This window comes from Brachyhypopomus gauderio, chromosome 16 (genome assembly GCF_052324685.1).
Source record: "Brachyhypopomus gauderio isolate BG-103 chromosome 16, BGAUD_0.2, whole genome shotgun sequence".
NCBI classification, from domain to species: Eukaryota; Metazoa; Chordata; class Actinopteri; order Gymnotiformes; family Hypopomidae; genus Brachyhypopomus; species Brachyhypopomus gauderio.
Window position 1 is genome coordinate 19986194 of NC_135226.1, and position 23353 is coordinate 20009546.

The 23353-nt window shown below is 38.3% G+C and overlaps 2 protein-coding genes and 1 long non-coding RNA gene across 3 annotated transcripts in view; 1 reads left to right on the top strand and 2 right to left on the bottom strand.

Moving 5' to 3' along the window:
* The first annotated feature begins 1441 nt into the window (after positions 1-1441).
* On the top strand, positions 1442-23298 carry LOC143477256 (uncharacterized). Its single transcript, XR_013121531.1, has 3 exons — positions 1442-1579; positions 4583-4661; positions 23033-23298. It is a non-coding gene; the product is annotated as an uncharacterized LOC143477256 (long non-coding RNA).
* LOC143477255 (alpha-2-macroglobulin-like) lies at positions 6895-22205 on the bottom strand. The gene is made up of 34 exons (XM_076975800.1): positions 22028-22205; positions 21217-21397; positions 20966-21122; positions 20776-20828; positions 20614-20634; positions 20314-20479; positions 20134-20218; positions 19742-19856; positions 19537-19657; positions 19297-19406; positions 19008-19178; positions 18685-18918; positions 18373-18585; positions 18130-18279; positions 16166-16264; positions 15856-15961; positions 15526-15607; positions 14949-15174; positions 14736-14862; positions 13741-13862; positions 13583-13634; positions 13203-13292; positions 12610-12786; positions 12432-12507; positions 12159-12315; positions 11977-12051; positions 11414-11576; positions 9543-9733; positions 9235-9450; positions 8751-8872; positions 7726-7807; positions 7521-7589; positions 7175-7280; positions 6895-7072 (listed from the first exon to the last, which is right to left on the bottom strand). Exons 1-34 carry the CDS (start codon positions 22111-22113, stop codon positions 7032-7034), a joined length of 4242 nt encoding a protein of 1413 aa, XP_076831915.1. The 5' UTR covers positions 22114-22205; the 3' UTR covers positions 6895-7031.
* LOC143477254 (alpha-2-macroglobulin-like) overlaps positions 22132-23353 on the bottom strand; it is a 43538-nt gene continuing 42316 nt past the window's right edge. Inside the window, exons 33-34 of the mRNA XM_076975799.1 lie at positions 23212-23317; positions 22132-23129 (exon numbers count right to left, since the gene is read on the bottom strand). Coding sequence (XP_076831914.1) covers positions 23089-23129; positions 23212-23317 — 147 coding nt within the window. The 3' untranslated portion in view covers positions 22132-23088. The remainder of the gene's footprint in view (positions 23130-23211; positions 23318-23353) is intronic.

The following is a 23353-nucleotide window of genomic DNA, read 5'->3' on the forward strand; positions in this document are numbered from 1 at the left end:
TTGATTATGGTGATGTATCTTACAGACTGACATGCAAAGGTGCACTTCAAAAACTTGGTTGTTTATCATTCCACCAATGCTACTAATGCTCTTTTTGAAACATCACGCTGTACCCTGTACTCTCTGATCAACAGCTCCTTTTTACACACTCATCTTAATATTCACTGGTTTACAGTAATTTATAAAATTCTCCTTGATGCCATACTATCAGCAATGACTGATACATTCAGTGTCTGCTAAATATTACACCAGAGAGTTGAACACCACCACTTTCATTTGACTCTTCGCCATTTCAGTCTGTTGCTGTTCACGATCGGAACACATTGTAATAATTTGAGATCATTTAAGATAATCAAATGAGATTTGTTTTATCTCATTGATTATCTTTTAAGACATGTATGAATGACATTTACCTAAGTATGTGTCTGATTTCTGTTTATTTATTTTTTTCTGGTCATTTTTGGTCTGTTATTTGACTGGTGCTTTTGTTCCTTTTTGGTGTTTGTCATTTCACTTTTAGTCATTGTATTACTGCTACTATAACTTCTGCCGTTATCTCGTTGTATACTGTCAGTTGCTTTTCTCTGTTATTTTATCCCTCGTTTATTTTAACCTCAAATTTGTCAAGTATGACTTGTCAGGTTAGATTAAAGCTCAAATAAAACAATAGAATAAAATATAGGTGAGATCAATCCTATTCCTGTTTGGTCCGAACTGTACAACACCAGTCAGGGAGAGAAGAACAAGTTTTCCCATTAACTCGACATAAAATCTGTGCTTTGATAAATCTGAATTTCTTCTGATGACATGGAAGAATACGTGCCGTAGCACAGCATGCTGAGGTCACCGAGCAGAATCACTTCCAGGTGTCACGGAGGAAAACTTCCAGGTAATGTGTTGCATAACCACCAGGACTAACACAAAGGCAAACCCTTGCATACTTTGCTTTAGTGACCTGATGAGATCTATGCCAGTTCTCAAGGTGATTAACCTAGATTAGCCGGACCGGCCTGCTCTTCCCTGCTCCCACAAACACCAAACTATTGATTTTAATATGAATTAATTAAATACATTTCATTCAAACATGGGAGAAATTCTAATCACTCAGTTTGATTGATAATTGTCATTGTACATAAAGTGATAATGATAGCACGAAAACTACACAACTTTAATAAGTTGTAATGGCATGTGCATATGTACCACAACACTCCGTTCGCAGGTCACAGTAATATGTCACATCCAAAAATATGTATTTACATTTCTGTGTAATTACACTGCTGCTAGTTCCGTATGATATTCACTTACACAGCAACACATACCGCCACGTCCAGTTTGATCTAGCCACGCCGTGTTTGGCCAGCAAGCCTGGCTAACATTTGCACAGAGTAACTTGACTCCAGCAATGCTGTGGGTGGGTTGGCGTGTTAAGGAGTATGTGCAGGAGTGCACATGTGTGCATGTACCAGCAGAAATCAAAGCCTGTTTATAAATATGGAAATGAGATTTAAAAAAACGAGATGAACGTGACACTGGTGGATACAAGACCTTTTACATGAGAATAGTCTTGGAAACAAAAGAGGTAAATTTTCTAAAAACTTGGGCTTTTCCCCAGTTTCTGTAATGTAGATGTATTTTTTTTTAGCTCCTGCAAGTTCAGTGTTTCCAGGGACATTTATTTAAAAACATGCATGCAATGAGCAGCATTGTATATACTTCCCAAACTGACTGATTCACATGGAAGACAATTCTTGTAATAACTCTACACACCTTTTGTGATTTTTAATGATAGTTTTATCACATAAATGCTGAAGTAAGAGGACAGGAACAGGATTGTCGTAGCCTCAGGCTAACTTAACCCAACCACCTTGAGTTAATGCTTAAAGTTCTGATGTTTGCCCATTAATGCACGTTTTCCATTAATGTGGAAATAAATGTCTGAATGCTTGCACATGTCCAGAAGCATGTGACAGCTGCCTAGCATCGCTTCAACCTTTAGTTCAAAGTTGTTGAAGACAAAAATATTACCTGACACAGCTATTAGCAAAAACTGCAGTTATTGTTTTTCCCTGGAAAGTTTGTCTTACCCAGCAGTGTGAATAATCTTTTTTTATATGAATATTCTTCATTATTCTTCATTAAAAAAATATACTAAATATGGAACTGCAATGCTCTACACAGGTTAACATCCATTACATAAAGCTGATGTAAATTGTGGTTGAGGGGGACAAGCTTGTAAATATTACTGTACTGATAAAATCTTCCCAAAGGAAACCTCTCAGAAACATAGTTCTCTCTGTTAATGGGAGACGGAGAACATGGTTGTGATTGGCTGAGAAAAACACGCCCGCACTTGTGGGCCCACCTCTCAAGGTCAGATAATATTTCACATACTTCTACAAACCTCCTCCTGCTGCTCTCTTCTTCTTCTATCGGTTTGTTTTTTTATTTACCAAAAAAAAAAGAAAACAGGACTGAGGATGAAAAATGAGTTCAGGAACAAAAAAAGGTCTTTCTGAGGCTTTTCTGAGGCCACAGGAACATCAAGGAAACAGGATAATGTTTTTATAATTGCAATACTTGTAAAATTATGTCTCCTCAAAGCTTTTTTTAAGTGTGTGTCTGTCAGGATCACTGGGGTCATCTGTTGTGAAAGTGGACCGTGGAAGTGGACCGAAGAGTTTAAAAGCCAAACAAAGGGAAAGAAACTGATGAAATAAAACCTTCTTGTATTACAGAAAAGCAAACAGAAAATACAAGAACTTAAACAAAAATAGTGTATCATCTAAAGTCTGATACATGACAAAACATTAGAACATTTCAGGGGGGGGAACCCGTAATGTGTACTGAAATTAAAAATGTAAAAAAAAATGCAGAATATATGCAGAATATATATATATATATATATATATATATATATATATATATATATATATATATATATATATATATATCTAATCTGTCCTTCTGATATGAGTAAGCATTCCCGTGTCTTGAATTTGTCTACATTTGTAAAAGTAAATGTTGAATTTGAAGTTATGCTTTAAATTTTAAGCATAAATCTTCATTGTTTTGTGTGTGCATGTGTGTGAGAAAGAAAGAGAGAGAGATGAAAATAATTGTTAATTATTCATGTGATGCATGACATAGCTGTTTGATTTATGGCCTTAATGAACATGCCTGCACGCAAGCCCAGAAAAATCTGTCAGGACAACTCCATCACACTTTAATAATAATAATACTTTATTTTAATATAGCGCTTTTCTAAAACACATAGGACAAACACACAGAGAGCAGAGGCTCAGGAGAGAAACATTAACGAGGCAATAAATATCACAAATGACCATCAGCAGTGAGCCAAAGAGTAAGTGAGGCGGAAGGAAGAGGAGTTTTCACTCTCTCTCTATCACTCTCTCTCTCCTGGAGTCACATGCAACTTGAATTCCCTTCTTTGAAGTGATAATGCAGCCTGCTCTGTAGCGGCTGGTGTTAATGTACCAACTGGCACAGCCTTGGTCTCATGTTACTCAGAGGTGAATCCTGGGAGCATGAAGACGAATAAACTGCATCCACTGAACACACGACTGAACCCCAAACGTCATGCAGCTTTAACGCACCTTCAAGCTTCTCCAAAAGCAGTCCCCAGAGCCACAAGTTTTGTAATGAACTAATGTGTAGATTCAGGTGAATGTGAACAGGAAGTCATAATGTTATTGGAGTGCCAGTGGGCGTATAATCCCACTGGGATTATGAGTTTACCTGGCGCACTAGAGTGATTCTAGAAGTCATTACAAACGATTAGTTCAATCCAACAGAGTGATTTGAATCATCTTCAAACTGTTTGCAGAATTGAAGGTAGTGCAAACAAAACTTTATTTGCTTTCCATCTCATGAAGCTGAAATAGGATGAAAACTAGCATAATAAGCTAAATGGTCAGTAGAGAATTAATAAAAGGTTGGTCAAAAGAAAGGTACAGAGAAAAGGAAAAAAGACGACAGAAAAGGAGGAACACGGTGTGGAAAGGGGGTGTAAAGTTTCCTTTTGTTAGTCTGTAAGACAAAAAAAATAAAATGACCAACCAACCAAAAACAAAAAAATAATAATTTCAGATTTTGTTTGGTGATATAAAGGGTGTAAGAAAATCCAGTTCTTAATAATGAGGTTATGTGTTGTAAAACATACAACACCAGCTACATACAACACATACATGTACACTGAATTATAGGTGATAATTGGTTGCTAAGAGGAGGGCCTTGCTGATACATGGACACCGTGAACAGAGCACCAGAGAAACCTCTTCTCAGTTTGAAAACAAACTGAACCAGCTCCAGTTGCATTATTATAAGAACTTTTAACGTGTATCACCATTTAAAAACCAAATATGTACACAAACAACAATGGATGATATTGCATATATTGTCAGCATAATCACAACACTGCTTCATCTGATTAGAGATGTTGACCATCTGCTGGAGTTAAAGGCATGAAGAACCTGGAAGTTGGGCTGACCAAAGGTGTGAGAAGACCTTTGAGGAGATTGTTCCTAAACACACTAACCTGGACTCTTCTGCCTATCTATTCAAGAGAGAAGCTCAAAAGAAGCAAACTAAGACCAACGTCCAAGAGACACCAAGCTCAAGATAATCATACCACAGATTACCAGGTTGGTAATGAAAGACTCATGAAATCATTATGCAGAGTAAACCCAAGACTGAGAGTTTAAGGAATCCACAAATGGCCTTCACAGAGGCCTAATCCCAGCTCGAGCCAGTCACCACTAATTGTTAGCTCTCTGCCACCCTCTTGTGTCGGGTTATTTATTCATTTGGTCAAGGTAGGTTTATTACCTTGCCGTCCACAAGAGATCTTGTGGTGTTTTAATGGTTTTCCAAAGGAACATATTTCTACTCATACATTCCACTGATTGGTACTGAAAATGTATATGGTGAACATCCAATATCAAAAAGAATGACAAACATTCATTAATTTAGTGATTTACATTTTCTGACTAAACACTTAGCACTATTGTAAGTCGCTCTGGATAAGAGCATCTGCTAAATGCCATAAATGTAAATGTAAATGAAAAAATCTTTCAACTGTACAACATGAGGGTTGTAACGTGAGGGGTGGGGGAGGACCCAAGACCGATGCGTTGCTTTTGAACACACAGTGTTTATTTTCAGAGAGCGTTAAGAGCTTCGCCACAAGGAACAAGTCACACAAACACGGTAGGGATAGGTCTCAACACAGGCACAACATCGACACACGTTAAACACTAACATAAACAAGAAACAAGAGCAACACACAACAGAAACGAGACAAGTGACAGGGGCGACAAATGAACACGCACACACACACACACAGGACCAGACCCACAAACACACACACACACATACACACACACACACACACACACACAGGACCAGACCCACAAACACACGCACACACACACACACACAGGACCAGACCCACAAACACACACACACAGGACCAGACCCACAAACACACACACACACACACACACACACAGGACCAGACCCACAAACACACACACACACAGGACCAGACCCACAAACACACACACACACACACACACAGGACCAGACCCACAAACACACACACACACACACACACACACACACACACACACACACAGGACCAGACCCACAAACACACGCACACACAGGACCAGACCCAAAAACACATGCACACACAGGACCAGACCCACAAACAAACACACACAGGACCAAACCCACAAACACACGCACACACACAGGACCAAATCCACAAACACACGCGCACACAGGATCAGATCCACAAACACACGCGCACACAGGACCAGATCCACAAACACACGCGCACACAGAACCACACCTAAGGAATATATATATATGGACATGGGCGGACATGACAATAAACACACGGACACACCCGACGGGAGGCCTCAGGGGCTGTACAGTACAACCCTTTACAATTTATAACTGTTAAAAATATATATGTAAATACATTATGAAAATTATTTAAAGATGATTTTGAAAACATACATTTTGATTAGTAGAAATGCAGTGAAGAATCTTTTGAAAAATTATTGTGAAAGCAATTAATCAATTAATTACATACAATACAGTATATTTCCACAACCAAACTAAGGTGTTGTTCATGGAAAACATTCTTGCACTAAGGGTTTTTAAATGTGCAGAAAAATACCCTTATTTTTGTAATAATGCATAACCAGTGTGAGAGATCTGATAGTAAATTAATCCAGTGAATTTAAGACACACTTCAGTACCTGAATTCTGTTCTGAAAGATTAAAAAGATGTGTTCTGTTTGACTCAAAGAGCTGCACTGATAGTTCATAACATTCATTATCAAACAGAGAAAGACTATATGTTCTTGGAATTGTTTTATTTTTAATCAAATAAGCTTGGATAAACTAAAACATTTTTCTTCTCCTTTTTTACTGACACACCAACCTTAAGTGTTTTTAGTGAAATGAGACACTGAAAATCTGTTTGTGAAGTGCTCCACTTACTTTACATGTAGCTGATAAGGCAGGAAATGTTGGAGGTGTTTGAACCTTGGCTATAGGGGTCCTGCATTTTGTTATTCATAGCATACAGTGCCAGAAGTCAGAGACTCTTGAGCTTACCAAACACTTGAACACTGTTTCATGGCAACTGTCATGGTGTGCTCTTATCACAGTGTCAGTTGATGGGTATTAATGTACTGCAGAATGTAACGTTATGTCTAAGCTGTCTTAGCCTCCTAGATTTTCTTCAAATATCACCACCACCAACCTGTGACATTCTGAAAATGTGATTGTGAAAATGTGTTCTTTAGGATTATTAGTAACGAATTTGCTCAAATTTAATTTGAAATATGTACAAGTAGAAAATGGGTAGAAATGACTTTTATTTTGTATTTGGGATAAGAGGACAAAAATGGCTTTATGGATTATCCATGACGCAAGATGCAGCAAATACTTTTTTTTCTTTTCAGTACTTTGAAACATGAGGCATCAGATCTGACATCTCACACGCAAGGAGATGAATATTCAGTTTCAGACTTCTCACCTAAATGAAACAGTGGGTTAAAATCAGAACATGACAGCCACAAAACTTCTATCCATAGTAGGCTTTTGAATTTTTGAATAGCATCAAGCATGAAAGTCGTACTTGTCTGATAGTAATCATAAACTTTGATCACAGCTGGCATGAGATTCTGGACCTCTAGCACCTGTTTAATATGCAGCCAGTAACTCACAGGAATATTCCTTGGAACCTGTTACACACCAGACAGCCTACTTTAAAAACAATATGTCACATATGTGTTTAATGTTGTGGTTGCTTGATTTGCTGTAGAAATAAGAGTGGCTGTACAAAAATCTAAGTCAACTAATAAAACAAAATATATTATCTATATGTATTCATGATAATTATATGTAAACACACTCTTAGAATGAAGTATTATTATTTGTAAATAAATCTATCAATATATTATTATTCTCTGGTTTTCTCTCACCTCTTTTAAATATACGAGAATATGATCCTCTTTGGAATCAACTCGTTCTACAAGAAACTTCTGTTTTAGCTAAATGGAGAAGAATATGATTAGTCATTATTTAATAAAAAGTGCAAAACATGTTATAAGAATTAATAACATGTAGGCCTATTCTTATAATATAAGAATATGAACAGTTCAATGTTATTTTATAAATTCTACTTACTTCACTGGGATCAGCTGTGAACCCAGATAAGAGTTTAATATCCACTATGACCATGTTGGTGCTGGGTAACATCCCATTATATCTGAAGTGTATACAATGTTACTGATTATTTTACTCCCATAAACATTGTTATTACAGGCTATCTTCTGATGATATTACAAGCTATAACAAATGGCTCCAAGCACCGTAGCAGTCAAACTCTCCTGCAGAGCTGTTTTACTCAAAAAGGTCTAACAACTCTGCACTGTGAATATTTATATTACGTTCACAGTTATACAGATGTCATACATGGTCGTTTCAGTAAAGCCACTTAAATATCATCATCCAAAGTCATAATTTCTTCATATTTGTAACGTTTAGCTCTGCCCTCTATCTGGGTGTCTTGCTTTCGTTCCCCCGTTCGTTTCTCCTTCGGCTGGTTTTCCGTCGGTCTGTCACGCCCTGTCTGTTTCTCTCCCGTCCATTGTTATTAGTGTCAGCTGTTTTGGGTTAATTGGGTTGTGATTAGTTTGGGATATATTATGTGGGTGTTCATGTCTTCTCTTGTAGGTCTTCTGTTCTAGTGACGTGTTGTAAGTGTTCGTGCAATTATATTATTGTCTCCCTGATGCTTCTCTTTCTGGGTTTTCCGTGTTTATTTAAGCCTTCAAATTGCTGAAGTTTGTCCGTGTCAGCTTGGTTTTCTTTGTTATAATTATCACTTATTTAGTTGTTTGGTTTGTCTTTGTGTGTTTGATGAAAACTATTGTATATACAGTCCAGTCCCTGTAGTGTTAGTCAGTTCTCCATATTATGTCCTGATCTCGTTTCATTCATTGTATTCCTGCTTGAATTATGGTTGTCCAGTAGTCGTTACCTGGTGTCAGTTCTGTGTTAGTGTTTAGTCAACATGCCACGCCGAAACACCTTACGTGTTGGTAGGATAGGCTCTCAGGAGTTAGTCCCGCCTCTGAACAAAATAAATGTAGTTCTCTGCAGCATTACAATATTACACTGAGGTTTATATATATATATATAACACTTACATGACTGTGAAGATGAGAGTTAAGGTGTTTTTAAACGACTTTTTGCAGTTTCCCTCAGCCTTAGCCGTGATGCTCAGTGTGCTGGTTTCAGTAGGTGTGGGGATGTTGTAGAAAAGGGCCATCTGTAAGATGGTGAGAGGAGATGTGAGAGTGAACTCAAGCATTTACATTTTTTTAAGTAAATGACATACACATAAAATGTATTTTGTTCTTGAATTTGGCAATGAAGTGCACAATAGTACAATAAGAGCATTGTTCATAATATAAAAAAAAAACAAGAAAGCATTTGCCAAGAATTTCTGCACAAAATGCAAACATTACTGGGTAGGGGGCTTCCACTTTTTAAAAATAGAGCCTAGACATGTCATTTGTGTTGTATCCAAAGACATTTATTGTCTTGGAGAGCTAATTAGAATGTGTAAATCTGTATGCACAAACTGAACTTATCCTCAACGTAGGTCAAAGAACAGCTACACACACTGACCTGCACGGACACACAGGTGGATCCTTTAACTTCAATGCTGTATTTGCCAGGAACATCCTGCAGAGGTCTCTCCTGGTACAATAACTTGTTGTTCTGGTGGACATCAAACTGGTGTTTTTCTCCACCTGCTGACTGCACTGTAACTGTGCTGGAGCCGTCTGGGCTGAACACTTTGGTGGAGTACAGAGCCAGAGCCTGGAGGGCCACCACCGTGTCCTGATCCAAACACAACAACAACCAGCACTTACACATTTACAACGCAACATCGATTGTAAATAAAGAGTGTGATGGAGCCCTGTACTTCATACCTGGGTGGAGGAGAAGCCTCCGTATGGATTCTGCTGCTTCACCAGCCAGCTGACGATCCTGTTGGCGTAGCCCAGGTCAGCAGCAGAGAGCTGATTTGTAGTGAGAACAGCGAGCAGCACGTATGAACTGATCTCCACTGATAAGGAGTCTGAATCATCGAACGCTGACTGAGACCAGTGAAGACGACCGTCTGGAATTAAAAGTGCACAAGAAAAAATTAGTTACACAAGCAACTGTGCTTAGACATTAGAAAAAACATGACCCCATGATTAAGAGTATAGTGCAAAATTGTTCATGATATATATGACAAATGAATCTAGGCCAGATCTGAAAAAAGATTGTAACAAAGAATGAAGTAATCAACCACACATTTAAGACTGACTGTAAAACTGTGAGAAGTATGTTGGCTGTGTAGTTTGAGTTCTTTAAACTTGCAATACTTTATTAAGATCACCTGGGAAAATCTCAAATGGAGCCCACATAGGCAATTTTCTCAACACTTTTCTCAATGTTGAATATACCTTGGTTTACAGTAACAAATATGTAAAATGCTTAATCAGTTTTAAATGTTTGATAACACAGAAATGAATTTAGACATCAGACATGCCCGTTTGCAGAATTAACTACACTGGAAATTTCAGTTCATTTAAAAATAAGTAGATGCATAAATAAATATACTCCACATCCAAATTCACTCCACATCTCCTGTAACGACAGACATAATTCACCCCACATCTCCTGTAACGACAGACATAATTCACCCCACACCTCCTGTAACAGACATAATTCACCCCACACCTCCTGTAACAGACATAATTCACCCCACACCTCTTGTAACGACAGACATAATTCACCCCACACCTCCTGTAACAGACATAATTGACCCCACACCTCCTCTAACGACAGACATAATTGACCCCACACCTCCTGTAACAGACATAATTGACCCCACATCTCCTGTAACAACAGACATAATTCACCCCACATCTCCTGTAACGACAGACATAATTCACCCCACACCTCCTGTAACAGACATAATTCACCCCACACCTCCTGTAACGACAGACATAATTCACCCCACACCTCCTGTAACGACAGACATAATTCACCCCACACCTCCTGTAACAGACATAATTCACCCCACACCTCCTCTAACGACAGACATAATTGACCCCACACCTCCTCTAACGACAGACATAATTCACCCCACACCTCCTGTAACGACAGACATAATTCACCCCACACCTCCTGTAATGACAGACATAATTCACCCCACACCTCCTGTAACTACAGACATAATTGACCCCACACCTCCTGTAACAACATACAGAATTCAACCCACACCTTCTGTAACGACAGACATAATTCACCCCACACCTCATGTAACGACAGACAGAATTCACCCCACACCTCATATAACGACAGACATAATTCACTCCACACCTCCTGTAATGACAGACATAATTCACCTCACACCTCCTGTAACGACAGACATAATTCAACCCACACCTCCTGTATCAACAGACATAATTCACCACACACCTCCTATAACAACAGACATAATTCATCCCACACCTCCTGTAACAACACACATAATTCCCCACACCTCCTCTAACAACATACATAATTCACCCCACACCTCCTGTAACAACAGACATAATTCCCCACACCTCCTCTAACAACAGACATAACTCAAACCCACACCTCCTGTAACTACAGACGTAATTCACCACACACCTCCTGTAACAACAGACATAATTCACCACACACCTCCTGTAACTACAGACATAACTCAAACCCACACCTCCTGTAACTACAGACATAATTCACCACACACCTCCTGTAACAACAGACATAATTCACCACACACCTCCTGTAATGGCAACACTGTGCAGCTCTTTCAGTAGCTGATTTCGAGCGTCACTCTCTCCAGCCAGACTGAACGTGTAGGCCAGCAGGGCAGTGGTGTAGGTGTTTGTCAGGTTACCAACAGTGGACTTTAAGCATCTCAATCCTCCACTCACAGCAGGATCCTGAAAACAAAATATAAATTATTTACTTTTCTTGTAAACCACTTTATTCGGGGTCACAGAGCCTGTCCCAGCAGCACAGGGTAGGAACCGACCTTGCACAAAATCCATCACAGCGCCTGCACATACTCTAAAAACCTAAACCCCCCACCCCAACTAAACCCCCCCCCACTCCACACCTGATCAGATGTAGTGAGGAACAGAAAGACCTGGAATCACACTGAACATACTGTCTGATTCAAACACAGCCTAAATGAATATAATGTGTAATTGAAACACATTCTAACTGATTATACTGTCTAATTGAAACACGGTCTAATTGCATATACTATCTAATTGATTACATGTGTATAATTAACAAGTATGTGTAATGTACAGCAATTTACAGCATTGGTGCTCTTACCTGTACTGTATTTCTCAGTTCAAGCATTGATGCAGTGATGTATGCTGTCATGGTAACATCATCATTAACACCACCCTAAAATACATTGGATTAAATCTCAAAATAGATACAGATTAACATTAAAATTCCTGCAGAAACATGTATTGTGGTCTGCACTGTCCCAGCCACACCCAATCCCATACCTTCATTCTGTTGTTGAACAGTCTCCCTTGTTTCATAAAACAACCATCTTGTCTCTGTTTACCTATCAGCCAATTATTTGCACTGTTAATATTTTGGGGATCAATAAAGATGTAACGTTGTGCTTGGCCAAATGTCCTCAAGACAAAAGCAGTTAACCTGCGGGAAATATTTTTGCATCATGTTCAAAAGTGACATGTTTACAAAAGTGTAAAATAAGTCTTGAAACAATCAACAAACACTAAATGTCTTTCTGAACTGTAGGAACGTCTCACCATGTATTTCCTTCTCCTCTGCCAAATGTGCTGTATGCACCACTGTGATGCTTGTAGTTGAGCTGCCTCTGGTATCCTGGGTAAAGGGAAATGGTTTTTATCCTGGTAATTTAATCTAGAGTCTATTCTGGAGGTCTAGCGGCCCATGAACAGTCCCTTCATGAAGACGTTCTCTCACCGCTCTTGAGGAACTCAGTAGCCCTCTCACGGATCGCCGCAGTGAGCTGCCCAGTGTTCTCCAGGTACTGCAGAATGTAGATATTGGGAGAGAGGACAGCAATGTTTTGTTCTCCACAGCCGTATGGCATCCTGAGCAGTCCGTCCAGGTTCTTTAGCGCACGACCCAGGATGTCTCCTGCAGACCAAACAGAAATACTGTCTTTTTAAATGGTGATGTTCTTCCAGACCAAAACACTCAGCTCAGCCAAACCTCCCCTCCAAACACTCCACAGTACGGCCACACACAGATTACTCTACAAACAACTACACAGAAAAAAAAACCTTTTTATTTCTAAACTTGAAATAATTCCAAGTGATGTGAATCTTTCTTGTCTGTAAGAAACAAACACATTGCCATGTGCTTGGTGCAGCAGAATCTGCATGTTTGAGGTCTGCAGAACTTGCACCCTTGTCCATAACTATTCCCTCTCAGCAAATAAAAGCTCCTGGTCCCGCAATAAAATAACATTATTTCATAAAATTGCACTTTTAATACATAATTATATTTGTATAATTATAAATTCTACATATACACCTGACGTTTTCACTTACCGAGCACTGAAACAGAAGCCATGGCTGATCCCTCTATTACATCTTCAGGAAGAGTAATTTCCAGCTCTTCTGAAACACTAACACTGTCCCCTGTCAGTCAGATGATCAAAGTTGATCTTCACCAAGCAGTACATTTGTGCCGTAAATATTCAAATAAATAGGGTGCCATAAATATTCATTCATTAACGGGCACAGTGCAAATGTTTCCTGTCCACACTATTTGAAATTTGAAACTACTTTTGTTATTGTTATTGTAATTGTTATTGCTACTGACAGGTTAAGAGGCTTCATTGGACTCTCTATCTTATGTGTGTAGAACACATAACTGTATTTTCTCCAAAGCTCAAGGTTCAGAAACTCAAACTGAATTGTGCACTAACCTTGTGGACATAGCAACCAGCTCTGGACTTTGGTTTTTTCAATCCCTTCAGCCTACTTGAAAAAATGGTTGTGATTTAGTTCAGAGGAAAAACACAAAAACACTTGGAACTTAAATTTGTTCACCTCTCATTCTTAATTCTGTTTTCCAGGGACCAACCTGTACAATCAGGCTTCGTGTGACTGTATCAATACGGCCTCTCTCTGGCACGCTGACAACCTCATTGTCACACACAGTCTGAGACTGTTCAGCCTCTGCACTGACAGTCACATTCATGACTCCTGTAACATAATGTAGAAATGTGTGTTACCATTTCAAACAACATGTCATATAAGACGTGTAATTATGGGGCTAAAACACTGCCATAAGTATTTGAATCTGAATTTTGTATATTTGAATTATATTTACATTACATTAAATAAACTTGAAATATTTAATGCCGTAATTCATACATTTTAATTTTAACAATGCGTCTTTATGTTTTGAACTTGTGAGATGGTGAAATTTGCTGTTGGAAAAAAAATAAATTTCAAGATTACAACTTGCATTTTTCATATTAAAAAAATTCAGATTCTTAAATTCAAATCGCTCTGATTCAAAACTCAGAAATATGGATTCAGACCTGCAATGAAACATCCGGGCTTCTCAGAAAAAGTAAACCTTTTAGAGCAATCAAACACATTTAACCAATCACAGCACTGCCTCATTCTCGTTCATGTCTGTGGCGGTGAAGTATTGCTCAGTCAAGTTTGTGGCGGAGAAAACTAATGAATCCCAGCAAGGTAACTGCATCCAAAGTTCTTTAGATTTGGATGAAAGAGAACTAAAATTCAGTTCAGCAAATTTCACCATCTCACAAATTCAAAACATAAAAAAGCATTGTTAAAATTCAAATTTATGAATTACGCCATTAAATATTTCAAGTTATTAAATGTAATGTAAATATAATTCAAATATACAATATTCAGATTCAAATACTTATGGCAGCATTTTAGCTCCATATGTAATTATGTCAGATGTTGTGGATTCAGCCTCTGCACTGACAGTCACATTCATGACTCCTGTAACATAATGTGGAAATGTTTGTTACCATTTAAAACAACATGTCATATAAGACGTGTAATTATGTCAGATGTTGAGGATTAGGAACTCACCAAGCACAGATGGAATCAGAGTCCATTTGAAGGTCTTCCTACCACTTGCACACAAACAGGATGAATACTGATCATCAGAGGAGGCTTTCAGTGTGTAGTGTGTGGAAGGGGCTGGGGTCACTTTAACCTGTATGTGAAGCACAGGGGATTGGTTTGATGTACATATCAGTTGATGAAAGACTGTTAAAGATCTCATTCATGACCTTTCAGTACCATAATACATCTGGGGAGGTAGTTGAAGACCGTGGCCTTGAGCTCAAAGACCTCTCCCCGGATGATGGAGTAGGGTAGTGTGAGTTCCAGGAAGAAGGGCTGGAAGACAGTGAGCTCAGCAGGAGGAGCGAGTCCCAGACCCTTAGGGGACACGCAGAAAACCTCCGTCTCCCAAGTGGTGATGGTGTCTGGGACAGTGATGGGAATCTGTGCTGATCCAGAGTCCCTGTGCAGAGGTTTTACTGATTTTACTGTATGATTCCAACAACACAAAGCAGTAATCCAATCTAAAAGTTACAAAAAAGATTTCAGTATGATGTACACTTAGCATACGTCTAACTTATATGTCTTGTAGATTTTGCGTAGACGGTAATTTATAGTTTTGGAAACATTGCTTATATGCGCCTTCGCTGACATTAAAGGATCACTCCAAGTCTCTTATGTGTGGAATAAAAAATTGGCCACCTTACATTTAATAAATTACATAAGGATGAACAGAAAGAAAAGAAAGAGAAAAACAACACCATGAAGTAACACGCTGACTCTCTAACCATATTCACTAACCACACTCACTAACCCCACATCAACAAGCTGCCATATCCACGTTTCAGGGAAGAATTTGCGAACAGTCTCCACAGGTGCATGTTCATTGGAGGATCCTTGTGAAAATCAAAAACATTAGTCATAGCTCAAATATTAATTACCAGATGTATTAACCTGTGGAAACAGCAATGTAAAGTAAATATGTAAAGTAAAATTTATCTCAAGCATCTCACAAGTTCTTTTATGCTACATAAATCCATGAACGATTTAAAGTAGAAAGTCTATTATACAAATTAGAAAAACTGATGACTAATGAATGTTGTGTGATTTATGAATAGAGTTACAGTGATGAGTGCAGACGCACCTACTGGATGATCCTCCACGTCATAAAGATAATATACATTGTCATTCCAACAGTGATGTACCGGTAATCTGCTAGCCAAATTTGTCACCATCATCAGTCCCACCCTCTACAAGAAGACCACAAGGGTAATGTACATGACAGAGAGATTCAAATGATGTTACTTTACTCTAATTCGTTCTCTTGGAAGTATTGAATAAAATATATTTAGTATTTTGGGTAATTAAGAAACACACATATATATATATATAACCAGTTAGGATGTGACAACCTGTCAGTCTGTCACCATTAAAACATTGTCAACATGATCCACCTTAACGTCAGAGTGTGGTGTAACATCCATGCATTCCATCTGATCTTCAACCTCATAAGGGTAACCTGATACCAATGTCACCGGTAACAAATTAAAGATCTGTGATACAGAAACATAGAACAATTTAACTTACATAAAAAATCAACATAAAGCAACAGTGTTGTAGATAACAGGAAGGTACTGGGGGAGTCCTATTCTTCTTTTTAATACCAATTTGTTGCTGTCCACTGCATTCAGACCTATCCGTGTTAACCGACTCACCCTGGACTGTTATATCAACCTCACTTATGGACTCGCCCTGAATAAATCTTGCTTTTCTCAGTGAATGCTTGATCTCCTGATCACTCCGCATTACAGATACTAAAATGAGTTGTAGGAGTAATCACGACTCACAAACACTTGAAGGTTTTGGAAGTGTGAACAGTTTTGGCACCTGACATTTGATATCTTATAAATTGATCTTAGATTCAGAATTGAATATGTGTAAATCTGAGAGTATTGCTGTAATGTTTAAGGAAGGCAGGATGCAGAGATGAGTGTTGATATAACACTTGAATGTTTAAGGGTTTTTGGTAGCACGAATAGCAAACAACAAAGAATAAACACACAAAGGTGCAGACTCAAGACCAAGATGAGCACGGGACACTGTGTAAACGCACATTAGATAGATTAACTAAACAAAACCCAAAGTAATGATGAGATGGGCCACAGGCAAGATGGATGAACACACACAAGGAAATACACATATGGGCATAACCAGACGTAAACCACACCTACACACGCTCAAAGGGAGGAGTCCGGGGCTGTACGGTGACAATGGGTGGATTAGTGGGAAAAACAATAGATAGACCTAATACAGACACAAAGCATTAAAAAATATTGGAAGTGCATTTTGATAACATAACTTGTGTTGATTGTAACTGGAGTGAAAAAAAAAGATCGATCTTGAATTAAAATAGTTCATTAGAATTAGTGTAATTAAAACATTGTGTCACGTTACAGCCCGGACCCCTCCCTTTGGGTGGGTGTATATGTAGTCCACGTCCATATATGCACTTCCTGTGGGTGTGGTTGGTTGGGTATGTGTTCACGCGTCTTGTCAACCTAATGTGCTACACTCGTGTTCAGTATTTAATGTGCATCGTACCTGTGTCCCGTGTTCATTTTTGTGAGTCCACGCAATGTTCTGTTATATGTTAGCTAAGCGTTGCTTTGCTTGGCTTGTTATTGTAATAAAGCTGCGTGAATATGGAGATTCATCTACAAATTCCATTCCGAATGACTGACCATTTTAGGTCTGTAAAACCACCCAGTCATATGACATAATGACTGACCATTTTAGGTCTGTAAACCCACCCAGTCATATGTGCTCAGGCACCCAGATACATTAACATTGTTTCCCACTGAAGTCTGAGCAAGAAAATTTCAATTACACACTCAGAATAGTGTTCCATGCTTGTAAATTGCTTCAGAGGAGACCATCTTTGTGGTGCTCAGATGATCCAGATTAATTCCTCCTCATAAGAAACATCCATATTTAGGAGGTAAATTTGTGCACATCTCCAAAAATACAGTTGCAGAATAGTTTGGCCCATCACCTGCTGTGGCCTTTTGGACACTAGATTTACTTCAACAACCTCTCTGCAACTGGCCTAGATGGTGACATTGTTTTACCCTCTATTAGTGGCACAACCTTAAGAGACTTGGACATGAATTTAAGTTAGAGGTGCTTTAAAGTGTCCAGAGATCATGAGTGTTGAAGAGTGAACTGTCACTATGGCTCAATCCATGTAGCACACTCTCCTTAACTCTCCTAAGACTGCTGAGACATACAATCACAATTTATAGAACAATCCAATATTCTACATTATGCTTTTAAATTTATAATCCTACTGGATTATGTAAAAAAAAAAAAGAGAAAATTTACTCTGACCATCTGGAAATGCCCTAGATTTTAACTTCACCTTGTCAGTGTTGAGGCGATCTCCAGACTCCATGAGGAACACACTCTTATCCACTGCACAGAGGGCACACAGAGATCCAGGCAGAGCTGAGAGCTGGAGAGAGTTCTTCTCCCCAGGAACTGCTCTGGATGGAGAGAACTGCAGGGAGACCTGATAGAAGACCACAGTGGAACAGACAGTTTTACATTTTAAGGATGGAAAAGAGACACTAACTAAATGACATTGGAGGTCAAAATGGTTTACCTTGTTTTTGAAACATTTTTCTACATCAAAATTTTTGCTGGAAGCAATGATGTTCTCACTGGGTAGGACACCGTATGCCAGAACCTGCACTACAGGAGCCAGCTCAAAACCAACAGACAGTTTAAATGAGAGTTTTCCCTCTGTCAACCTGCTGGAGTCTTTCACTTCTACTTTCTCATACCCATGATGGACTATAGCTCCTTTAGATAAGACCTGTGATGGAGGACAACACACGTTTATTTATTGCTGTTGGGATAGAATAAATCCAGTGATCAGTGTTTCATTCTATATGATATTTCTGCTTGTACTCACCATGTATACAATATCAGTGCTGAAAGTCTCAGTGCTTTCCCCAACAATATAGTACTTAATGGTTATGGAAACTTCTGAACCACATATTATTGGTTCATTTAGACTTTCAATTAACAGTTCACTGTATACTGGACTGTAAGGTGTGGCAGGTTGGATCAATTGTATGTCAGCTTCACCGGTTGTAAAATGGGGTGTGTTGTACGTGTTATGTTGGATTTCTGGAAGGACACTTGCCTAGATCACAATGGAACAAGAATATGTCTCAGTGCAGGACAATGCATTCTGTTAATCTCAAACTGTAGTGAGAACTTATTTTAACATACCCACAGTTTCATCTGTGTTTCAGGGTCATTAGGTGCATTAATTGAGAAGTTTGCTATTCCGTTAATGTCTGTAGTTAGATTAAGAAGTAGTTTTGATGACCACCTTTCACCAGTCAAAAGATAGACCTTCTTGTTGGGAATCAATCTTCCACTGAAGTTTGTAACTTTGATCTGTTGACCGGTGAACAAAACATTTGTTTTCAAACTTTTCTATAAAAATCTAAAACTTGTGGTAAATATTAATGACTAGAAGGGATATAATGGAGGCTTGAAAGCAAAGAAATCCTACCTTTCCCTTTACAACTGTTCCACGTTCAAAGGTTTTTGGTAAATTGAGAAACTTGACTTTACCAATTTCAAAAGTAAACCGTATTTTTTCAGACTTTTTCATTGTAATTGCTAAAAAACAAAGCAAATCAAGTTGTTAAATATTATTGATTCTTCTGTAGAATTATTACAAATTTATCCATTCCATTTATTTGATCCATATATCATCATATGTTGAATATTTCATTGATTTATGGCTGACCTGTGCCTTCCTCTGTCACTATGGCTGTAATACCAAGGGAGTCTTGTACATTTTTTTCCATTTCAGGATTGATGAAAGTTGATGTGTTGAAGGCCAGAAGAGCACAACCAGTCCTACTGAGCTATAGGAAAATCCACCAAACAAATATGTGAATATTTGCTGAGAACTATTTCATGAGTGAGAGAGAAACATATAACATACCCACCTCCACTGTTTCAGTCAGACATGGTGAAAGCATAGCAGCATAATAAATATATCTCCAGAATGATCGGCACACCTGCACCTCTGCTTTGCCAGAAACTGGTTGTCCATATGTGTACCTATAAAAACATACAGGTTAAATTGCAGATAGGTCACAGTATACCTATATAGATATAGGTATAGGTATCTGTGAGACAAAGAGAGAGAGAGAGAGAGAGAGAGAGAGAGAGAGAGAGACTAAAAAGGACTCCAGGGAGTAACTGCCATCTACTCTAGTACAGATGCAGAGGTATTAAGAATTATGAATGGGAGAGTAGAGATTCTTCATCAGCAGTGAAAACACTTTTTGAAACTCCAGAAAGTGAAGTGTGTGGAGGGTTTGACATAGGCACTTACTGTCCACAAACCTCTAGTTTCAGTTCCTCCTCACCAACACTTTGACGTTCTGGTGCTTTGACTATAACCTCAAACTTTGGTAAAACTGGAAGGCAAATGCATGAAATTAATGAAATTACATAGATCAACTATCAATTACATACACACCAACAAAGCTACTGAACCAGGGCTGTCACTTACCGTACTTTTTCACTTTAAATCTATGTTCAGTCAGCCTATTACCAATGTTGACCTTCAACCTATAGAAGCCCTGAGGAGCCTCTGAATTGAGCTTATGTGAAAGCTGCAGTATCAGGCCTGTCGAGGACACATTAGTCCACTGACCAATCCTGTTACGATTAATGTCCTGTTTGGTTCCACCAAAGAAAAGACAATACTTGTGTTTAATACTGGCACATTCAAATTAAAATAGAAAGGAAATGATGAATAATGTTAAGAACTCTAACAACACTGTCATGAATATTTACATGACCATCGTACCTCCAGTGTCAACAGGCTATACTGTAGGGGAGAGCACAACAGGGCATCAGTATTTTTGTTATTTTGATTAAGAAACTATCAAAATGCCTCCAAAACTGTGATGTTATGACTACATAAGTAACAAATTAAAAACTAAAGATGTAATCTTCACACTTTGCTTACCTTTTGTTCAAGAGGGACAAAGTTAGAATCCATGGTTACAACTCTGAAATTCACTGTGAGAGGCCAGTGGTACAGAAATATGTTCTAAATTCAGTAGAATTCAATGGCATTTCCATTAAAACCATATACATGTACTGGAAATATTGAGACTAATAATGAGACTGGAGATTTTACAGGAAGGCTGAATTACCTGTTTGGCCAGGATTGTAGATCGGTTTGTCAGTCTGGATAAATGTTAGTGCATTGTAGGATTTGAACAGGACTTTGCTTTTCTCTGTCAACTCAAAATTTTCACCTTTCACTTGAACTTTGACCTCCTGCAGTGATTGGCCATCAACCTCTGGAGCCTGTAGAGATAAAGCCGTGTGTTGCACTCCATCCAAAACTTCAACAATAATCAACACCTAAAGTAAAAATATGATGATCTTAGTGGTCTGTGACCTTGAAGTGGGAGCAGCGGTGAAACTCTTCCTCCACTCTCTCCTCTAGAAGTTTTCTGTTCTGGTTGTTGTCTATCAGGTAGACTGTCATTTCCAGAGTCTCATTAGGCTTGAGGAGACTTATACAGAGTTTAGCCTCAGAGCCAGACTCTATTACTGCAGGAAACGTCACCAGGAAATATCTACAGACAAGAACCAATATTTGGAGATCAGTTCCAATGTATTAGAAATATTATTATCAATAATAATTTTGAAAGAACTACAATAAAACATTACAACTGAACTGTTGCAGTAAACAAATGATTTATTAATCAATAAAACTATTGCAAAAATAAACCAACCTACAAACAACTGTGCAATAAGTGATCAGCGTCTTATTTATGTAATGTCTCTTACCAACTAACTAAAAAGAAGATTTCAGTACACAAATCTGGAGCTACTACATTAAATACTGCAAAGTATCCAAAGCCATTTTTGACACATCTTTAGTGAAAATGAATCATGAGTGGCCATTTTGTTTTAAAACACAGTGTTATCTCTAAATCAAAACTGAATCCGTTACAATACAGATACAATATAAATGTATCTCAGAAAATGTTAAATGAAGATCTTTAATGAAATCATAACCAATGCAGTCTGGGTATTTATATTATAAAACATTTTGTGGATGATTTACATTAGCATGAACTATGCAACACTATATTTTATATGGTTTGAAAATAAAGTATGTTCATATACATACACAATGCAAATATATGACACAGTTAAAAGGCCGTTCTATCTGTCACCAGCATACTTCTGTCATTACTTACGGTCCTGAGTTTTGTCCATAGACAGTGCTAAAGAGGAGGCAGGCTAACAGTAACCCTTTCCTCATGTGAATTCCACTAACATCCATGGTGAAATGCAGGCACTGACACCAGACTGTGAGCTCTGCCTGCCTTTTAAATGGATGTTTAGCCAAAAGGACGTCTTCTATAAATATTTGGACTCATCAACTCATTAATCATTAACTTCTTTAAGCAACACATTTGGCTTCACTGCAAACTGGCCCCATAGGTGATTTTGTTTTCCAGAGTTACAAGAAATATACAGAATGTTGTAAAATAAGGTCTACACAATTTTGTTTTAGTTCAATAATACATGAATTGAGTGAAAGTCATTATGAAACATAGCTGCATATTTCAGGATCGTTAAATATGAACATACAGTGTAACAATGTAAATGTACTTTTTCAGTGATGTGTAAACAACTTAGGCCATAAGACATGAATAAAACAGAGACACTGTAACATTTGAATAATTGTTCATAATGGGATTAAGGAATTAAAATACATACAATCCGCAGGCTGCACTATGGAACCATTTTTGTAATTCCTGACCCCACTCCCACCAGTCAATCAGGTCTATACTGGTTTTCTTTGATGATTTCATTCATGTGCTGTTTTGTTTTGGTGGTAGTGTTCACTCCTTCTCGTTTAGTCACATGCCTATTGTTATTAGAATAACCTGTTTGTATTACAGAACAAGCTGTGATTAAATTGCTCTTTATCTAGAATGAGAACTAGGAACTAATCTGCCTCATGAGGATATATGTCGGTTCAAATGCTGCCCACTTAAACAGCTGCTAATGTAATCAGTGCCTTAAGCAGTTCACTAGTTCTTGGGTCAGACGCCATAACTTGAGAAGATGAGAAGAAACAGAATATTTCATCAGTAAAAGCAGCCATAGGTATATATTGATTTGAGTTGATAATTATTTTAATATAATCTTATTTGGTTGTTGCTGATTAAAGACTAAATCTGCATTGATCACAGATCCGTGTCTTTGCTGTGTCCTGCGGCGGACGCCATGGGGCTGCAGGTGTGATAACTCATGCGCAGGGGTAGGAGAACTCCGTCGCAGACTGGTCACCTGGAGGACAGACGTGTTACACATCACAGTACAAACACAGAAATGGAGCTGAAGCATTTTGACTACACCATCAAAACCTTACTTGTTTGGTAGTAATCATAAACTTTGATCACAGCTGGTTTGAGGTTTTTAACTTGAAGCATCTGTTTTGTATGTAGTTGATAATTCATGGGAGTATTTCTTGGAACCTGTTTAAAAAACGCCAGACAGTGTGAAAGTGTCCT

Coding starts and splice junctions, on each gene's coding strand:
- LOC143477255 (XM_076975800.1), bottom strand. CDS start 22,113: ATGGATGTTAGTGGAATTCACATGAGGAAAGGGTTACTGTTAGCCTGC. Junction 13,293..13,582: donor CTGGTTGCTATGTCCACAAG/GTTAGTGCACAA, acceptor TCTGACTGACAG/GGGACAGTGTTAGTGTTTCA. Junction 7,808..8,750: donor ACTCTCATCTTCACAGTCAT/GTAAGTGTTATA, acceptor TATACACTTCAG/ATATAATGGGATGTTACCCA.